At 57.2% G+C, this 7,840-nt stretch overlaps 1 protein-coding gene across 1 annotated transcript in view; it reads right to left on the bottom strand.

The window, feature by feature from the left end:
• Positions 1–7,442, bottom strand: part of LOC309852212 (uncharacterized protein) — a 31,586-nt gene extending 24,144 nt beyond the window's left edge. The window contains exons 1-7 of the mRNA XM_082708514.1: positions 7,188–7,442; positions 6,723–6,974; positions 2,576–2,692; positions 2,277–2,372; positions 1,637–1,708; positions 1,413–1,499; positions 1,181–1,326 (exon numbers count right to left, since the gene is read on the bottom strand). Of these exons, the coding sequence (XP_082564640.1) occupies positions 1,181–1,326; positions 1,413–1,499; positions 1,637–1,708; positions 2,277–2,372; positions 2,576–2,692; positions 6,723–6,831 (627 nt within the window). The 5' untranslated portion in view covers positions 6,832–6,974; positions 7,188–7,442. The remainder of the gene's footprint in view (positions 1–1,180; positions 1,327–1,412; positions 1,500–1,636; positions 1,709–2,276; positions 2,373–2,575; positions 2,693–6,722; positions 6,975–7,187) is intronic.
• Positions 7,443–7,840: the final 398 nt, after the last annotated feature.

Consider the following 7,840-nt stretch of genomic DNA (forward strand, 5'->3'; position numbering starts at 1 on the left):
CCCTTGAACTTCTGTGTTCTATGTCAGTCACATCTACATTTTTAAAAAAAGAACAAGGCTGGCGCCTGGCTGGCTCAGTCACTAAAGCGAGCCACTCTTGATCTCAGGGTCATGAGTTCCAGCCCAGACTGGGCCAGGAGCCACCTTACCAACAAACAAAAAGCAGGAGACCCGTGAAGAACACACGAGGACTGGTTTCCTCATCTTTCGTACGGAAATTTGTATGAACTGTTCAATTTTCGGAAGCCGATACATTTCAGCCCATCCTTTAAAATGATCGAAGTAATCGCTAGTATGGCCCAAAACAAGCTACATCTAGTTCAACATACCGTAGGGGAGAAAACAAAAAGAACACATCTCACACAGCAAAGGCGAGAAAAGAAAAGAATATCGACAGGGGAAAAAAAGAAGAAGAAAAAGACAGGCTGGAGATGAAACATGCCTGTTAAAAATGAATGCAAATGAGAGACACATCTATTAAAAGAGAAGAGGCTTCGGTTTTTAAAAAATCAGAAACCAAACGTATTCACAACCCGTAGGAGAAATCACACGCGCGTGCACACACATACACACACACAGTTTCCTTGGCCCCCTCATGTCTCCCTCCCTCGAAGGGGTAAGAGTGGCCGCCCCCGTGGGGCCATGAGGGTTACGGGTTATTTTACAAAAGTGCCTGGCACAGAGCAAAGCCTCAGCCACTGTTACCATCACATCCTCCTTTTCTGAAAAAATGCCCCCTGTTATCCTAACAGCTAGGCTGTCCCCTGTGAACTCTGCTGTTCAGGCTTGTGGCCGGTGGTGGCCGTGGGCAGGGGAGACCTGGAACGCTTTGGAGGGACCCAGTAATCCGAGGCAGGCGTGTCCCTGGGAATCCAGCCCACTGCGTCCCTTGCTTCCAGGGGCCACTCGCCCACATCCAGCACGAAGGGACTGAGCTCTCCACCCAAGCCCACGGCCCTGCAGCAAGTTGCTTCTGGAATTCTGACCCCCCCACCCCACCCCCACCTGCCTCAGGTCACCTGCTCACCTGGCTCCTGCCCCTTTGCCCTGAGCTCTTGGCCTTAACAATATCCCACATGCTAGAGTCAGCCGAGGCTTCACCATGAACTCCCCGGGGCTCTGCCTCCCGACTATCCCTTTGGTTAGAGACCGGGAAGAAAGCAGCTTGAGCCCGGCCCACCTGCTCCTCCCGGGAGTTGATGACCACCAGGTGCGCGCTCTCCAGCCGGCAGTACCGGTCCGCATCGGCCCACGTCTTCCCGGAGTGGGAGAACCAGTAGCAGCTGCCCTCGTACTCCAGCCAGTTGACGGGGCAGCACTGTGTGCCTGGCGGACAGGGGGCGGGGACAGGGAGGTGAGACGCAGTGGTGGCGGTGCAGGCGCGCAGCGGCGTGGGTCCCCTCCGTCCCTACCGTTGCTGCGCACGAAGGCCATCTGACAGGTGAGGATGCGGAGGTCCACCGGGAAGTGCTTCACGTGCAGCAGCAGGGCAGCGTGATCTAGGGCACAGCACGGTGGGGGGGCGGGATGCGGGTGCTGCGGATCCCACCTGCCGGGACCCCACCCCACAGGGCGAGCCGGCCTGGGACTGGGACACGCGGGGTGCACACACCGGTGGGGGGGGGGTGTCTCTGACCTGCTTTCAGATCCTTCTGCTGCTTCTCCAGCTTGGCCTCCAGAGAGGTCAGCTGCTGACCGGCACTGCCCCCTGAGGAGGAGGAGGAAGGCTCAGCCATTCTCCCGCCTCTGCCTCCTTCACTCCCCTGCATCCTGCCCACCCCAGCACCTGGTGAGGCCGCCCCTCCCTCCGCCCCCGGCCTCCCCACTCGCCCCTACCCCTTGGTGGCCTCTGCAGCAGGTCCCCGTGTTCTCGGTACAGAGCCTCGCTTCGTTGCTTAGCACAGTGCCCGCCTGGGAAACCTGCCCTCACCCGCCTCTCTGCCCAGCCCTCACCCCTTTGCCCCTGCCATGCCACAAGGGGTCACACTCCTGAAATGGAGGGTGGGCTTTCTCACCTCCTGGCTTTGCGGATTCTGTTCCCTTTACCTGGCACCAACCCCCATGGTTTTCACCCGCCTAGTCATCCTTCCAAATCTGTCCACCCAGGGGTCAGCATCCCTGGAAACCTTGCCCCGCTTCTCAGGCTGGGTTCCCAACGGCCCAGGCAGCCCGCACACACCCCTCCTGCAGACCCCACGCAGGCGCCCAGCATGCAGCGCTGCAAAACCACGCACGCGGATAAGCCGCAGCCGCTGCGGCACGGAAGCCCCACGCACCGTGGAAGAGAAGGGTGCTGATCTCCGACAGGACCCCGTTGGAGAAGTGGGTGAAGTTTTCTTTTAGGACCCGCAGCTCCTCTTGCAGCTGTGCTCCTGGCCAGGAGGCAGGGAACAGGACAAAGAGAGGAGGGCTAGTCCCACTGGACAGCTCCAGCCTGTCCATGGCCACCCCTCCCAGCGCCATCACCCCCAAGGTGTCCCAGCGCTGCCCCTTTCCGCTCCTCTCTGAGCTCTGCGAGCTGTTGGATTCCCCCCCACTCCGCTCCCCCCGCCCCGCTGGCCCCTGCGACCCTCACTTTGGGACCCAATCACACAGATGGCCACCAGCAGCAGGATGTTGAACCCGAGGACGAGCAGACTGAGTCGGAACGTGGAGCAGACGCGCTGCAGAAGGGCAGGGCTCCGAGGCCTCCCTGCAAGGCAAGGGGTGTCAGAAGAGGGCCCTGGGGAACTGGGAATCCCAAGAGGGGACATATGGGAGCACCCAGGGGCCAGAAGTCTGAGGAAGTACAGCCCGCATGGATAGCAGGAAAGTAGACTGGGGAGAGGTGCGACTTGTGGCAGAGTCCCAGGGCTTTGACCCCAAGGGTCAGGCATCGCACACACATGCATTTGCACACACATAGACATGCACACACACCAACACACCAACACAAAGTTCATGGCCCACAATACTCACATCATCTGTGTGCAAAGCCCGCGCCACACCTGGAGGCCCCAGAGGCCGGCACCATGTTCTTCTTGCGGTCCATGCCAGGGCCCCTCAGACACTCCCAAAGCACAACACACCCCTCATCCTTTCCGTGCGGTTCACTCCGCCGCAGCTGCACACCGCTCCCCAGGATCCGCCTTCCCACCCCTGCACTGTCTCCCCTCACTTCCCTCTGCCCTGGGGCCTCCAGAACCCCCAGCTCTGTGGCCAGCTCTTGCCTCTAGCCTCAGCCTCCTCACAGAAGCCTCTCCCTGCCCTCGGCCACTGGAACCTCGACCCCTACACACACGTGCACATGCTTCTCTCATCTCGCTGTCACACTCAGTGCTGTGCACACAGTCACTGAGTGGCCACACTCGTGGCCCCCCAAACGGCCTCTGCCACCTTCGCTTTGGGACCTGATCACACAGCCGGGCCCCGCGTTGACGCAGAGAGACCATGTCTCTGACACATGCACTGCCTGCTCCCCTCTCTGCGCAAAGCCTCCCCTGTGCACACCCTTCCCTTCACACCCTCTCCTCCCCGCGCATCTCTCCATGCAGAAGCCCTCCCTGACCACAGTCTTCCCCACCCAGCCAGGGCCCCGTGGCTGAGTCCGACCGTTCTCTCAGCCGTGTCCCGCTGCCGCTGCCCTGCTTCCCAACCTGACCTATGATCTATAAACCCCAATTCCAGGCCGCCCGCACCTCCACTCTGAAGCCAGACCTCCTTTGGTTGAGCCCAGCCGTGCCACCAACTGGCTCTGAGATCATGGGCAAGTCACTCGACCGTTTGGTGCCTCAAATCTTCTCATGTCCACTTCTAGTATCTAAAATAGCCAGACTCGGGACACCTGGCTGGCTCAGTGGGTTAAAGCCTGTGCTTTTGGCTCAGGTCATGATCCCAGGATCGGGCTCTCTGCTCAGCAGGGAGCCTGCTTCCTCCTCTCTCTCTGCCTGCCACTCTGCCTCCTTGTGATCGCTGTCTGTCAAATAAATAAATAAAATCTTTTAAAAAAATAAAAATTAAATAAAAGTTAAAAATAATAAAATAGCCAGACTCACAGACAGAGTCTGGGAAAACAGAAGTCGCTGTTCTATGGGTATGAAGTTTTGGTTATGCAAAATGAGGAAGGTCCAGACATCCACCGTTCCATCCTTAACACCCGCATTGTCTCTAACCAGGTTCTATGGCACACAGAGACGCTGGTGAAGGCGGCAGGACTCATGCTGGGTATTCTTACCACAGCTTTTCAAAATGGGGGTAAAAGAGTAGCGACCTGATTGGACTGTCCAGAGAACAAAATGAGGTCACACATAAAAAGCACTGGCCAGACAAGTTGGAAGGTGAAAGGTTCTGCCAGACATGGAAACATGGAGGCTAGATCACCCTCTCCACCAGAAACAACTGAGACCAAAACAAAAACAAAAACAAAACAAAACAAAAAAACAAGAACAACAAGAAACCCAGACAACTACGAGAAGCCATCTTTTTCAAGACACCTGAACTGCAGGCAACAAAGGGCACGGATCCCTGAGAGATGGGGGACAACCCAATAAGCCTGATGGTCCCCTGGCCACTGCTAGGGGAAAGTTTCCAGCTGGGCAGCGGGGAGGGAAATCCAAGCAGAGCCCCGCAGACTCCCCGAGCTGAGGAAATGGAGCTGAGAGTCTGGGGAGACCACAGTGGCAGAGGTCATGGGACAGTGTGTCAGAGAGGAGAGAGCTGCCCATAGAATTGTGGAGGTCTGCAGAGGGCTCCCCCCATCCCAAGGAACTGCTGAGTACTGACCAACACAAGCATGTCAGGAAAACTATCCCAAGCCAGGACAAAACCAACCCAGAAGGGCTGGGGAACAGAGCCTCGCACTCATACAGGTCAGGGAACGGTGCTATGGGGGAGCTTCGGACCACCTAACAAATCATAAAAACAGGGGCACCTGGTTCGCTCAGTCGGAAGAGCATGCAGCTCTTGATCTTGGGGTTATGAGTTCAAGCCCCAATTTGGGTGTATAGATTACTTAAAAAGTTAAATAAACTTTAAAAAAAAGTAACAGCTTTTCTTTAAAAAAAAAAAAAAAAGTCATAAAAGCAAAACAAAAAGGATCAACCTGATTCCATGTTGCTTGACGGCACCCCCAAACAAAGCTGGAGAGTATCTAGAGGGATACAAACATATCTAGCACACAGAGCGGTAAAATTCACAATGTCTAACCCACAGTCGAAGATTACCAGGCATGCAAAGAAACAGGAAAACCCAACTGGTACTGGGAAGGTTAATAAATGTATCAAAACACCCAGAATGGACACAGGTGTGAGAATTAGCAGACATGGGACTTTACAACAGACATTGTAACTGTATGTTGTTCAAAAACACATGTACAAGTCAAGGAAGATACTCAAAAGTCCCAGGTTGAACTTCTAGGCTTAAAAACTACAATGTCTAAAATGGAAAATACATGGAGTAGCATTAGTGGACGGTTAGACGTCAGCATAGACACAGCAATAGCAACTATCTAAAAAGAAACAATGAAAGAGAAAAGATTTTTAAAAACAACAGAGGGAGCATCTGTGAACTCTGGGGCCATGAATCCCAGCATAATTACATTTCTGGAAGGAGAAGGAGCGGGGGGGGGGGGGCAAAAAAAGGGGTTTTGAGGAAACAGTGGCTGAAACATTTCCACACTGGTGGAAAGCCCAGGCTTCTCAAGTGCTGGGAAAAGCAGAAGCCTGTCTTGGAAAATCAGGTGCCCTGGTCTCCTGCCTCGCGGCCCATCGGGTCTTTTGGGGTGAGCTCCTCCGCTCTGTGAAATCCAAAACCTCTTGACTCTGTCCAAGCCTCCTGCTTAAACTGTGAATCCTCTCGCCCTCAGAAGATCCGAGGCATATCCGACAGCATCCGACATCATTCCGAGAGCTAACCACATACCAGGCATCACGCGGGCACTGAGGACACATAGGGAGTGACTCATGTGGCCCCTGGCCACCCCAAGCTCACTCCCTGGGAAAGGAGAAGCTGTGGGTGAGAATGCCTGGCCCCTCTGCTTCCCTCACCCTAATAAGCACCCACCCGCCCCTACAGCAGTACCAACCCTCATGCTGTGTGCCAGCCTCGGGCATGAGGGCCCCCTTCCCAACCCAGGGTAACCAACCCCCCGCCCTGAGCTCGGAGCCCCAACCCCCTGGTCTCCATGGAGCCTCACTCCATCACCAGACGCCCTCCCAGGCTCCTGGCTCCTGCCCCTCAGCCCAGATCTCTCTTGCCGGAAAACATTTCCTAGATACTTGGAGCCTTCCTTCGGGACTTGGCTAGGGAAGGATCTAGGCAGGGTGCTTAGAGGAGTGGGGGTCTCCTGGGAACTCTCTGTGCCCCTCCCCCATCCACCAACCTTCCCACATACACACTGTCCTGCCTGCACGTGCTTTCCTTGCACACACAGACATGCACACACACGTGCACATATACGTGCGCACACACGGCACACACGTGCACACACGCTGCTCAGGCTGGGAGGAAGGAGGACAGAGTCATCATCATCTCCAGCCTCCAGTGTGCCCTGACCCTCAGGGCAAACACCTTTCCCTTGGATCTCCAAGGGAGAGGAAGGTGAGGTCAGGGGACCAGCAGAGAAGACAGGCCTCCTCTACCTAGAGAAGCCCTGTGCCTTGTCTCACCTGAATGTGACCTCAGAGGGACAGAGAGCGATCCACAGCCAGACGGAGGGGAGCAAAGTCCCAGAAACGGACACTTACCTACGTAGAACTGGTCTCCTCTCCTGGGGTTGTGCGCACGCGGGCCCGGGCCCTCCCCTCCAGGCAGCTGCTGGTCATTGTCCTCGGTGTCCGGCTGCCGGATGGCCATGCCGGGCCCAGGGCTGGAGCTGGTTCGGACTGAGGCTCTTGTTGCAGGGGCTGAGCTCGGGGCTGAGGCCTGTGCTAAAAGGCTGCTTCAGGGAGAGGCCGATGATGGGGCTGGAGGTGAGCAGGCCGAGGCCACCACCTGGGCTGGGTCAAAAGGGGGAGGTCAGTTTGGGGCGGAAATACAGCTGGGCCTGATCCTTCTCAGGAGACTGCTCAGCTTGACGTGGCCAGGAGCCTCCCTTCCATACTCTCACGGACCGAACCACCCCCTCCTCCATCCAGCCCCCGCCGTCCCCGAACTAGGGTCTCCTCATTACCTGATATCCCCAGCCCCGCCGGCCGCCCAACCCAGGTTACCTGTAAGAGGTGCGGAGGACTGACTCCTGAGGTCCCTCGTGTGGCCTGGGCCCCAGGGCGAGGAGGGGCTAGGGCGAGAAGTGGAGCAGGTGGCACCAGGAGGGGCCGTCCCGTGAGGTCCCTGAGCCCGTGTGTCCTGGCGTCCGAGTGGTTCTAACCTGGCGTTTCCTGCCCCCAGGACTTTGGACAGTAAACAGAAGTGGAAACAGGGTTGGAACTCGGGCAAAGCATGGCGGGGGCGGGGGACACGACAGTCTCTGTTCTTCCCAGAGAAAGGGGTCTCCTGGCCTGCCCCGCCCACACCCACGGCCACCTCGCTCCTCACCGCACAGTTCGGAGGGGTCCAGGCCAGAAGGGGCTGGGGTGCAGGTCACCTGTCCCCCCGACCCTCCCCCGCTCTCCCTCTCTGTGCCCGGATTTCCCATTATTGCTGGTGTCTCCAGATGTCCCCAGCAAGGATCCAAGGGGCCGGTTCTCTGCTCTTGCCCAACGTGAGGGATCTGCAGCCAGGCTCCCCAACTCTGGGCGGGGTCACTTTGCTCTCCCGGGAATAAAGCCCCTCGAGTGCCCGGAGCTTGCGGGGAAGAGGCAGGAGGCAGCCCTCCCTGGGCCTAGGGATCCGACCTCACCAAGCCCCTTCCGTGGCCCTGGCA

This window comes from Mustela nivalis, assembly GCF_964662115.1.
Source record: "Mustela nivalis genome assembly, chromosome: 17".
Lineage (NCBI taxonomy): Eukaryota > Metazoa > Chordata > Mammalia > Carnivora > Mustelidae > Mustela > Mustela nivalis.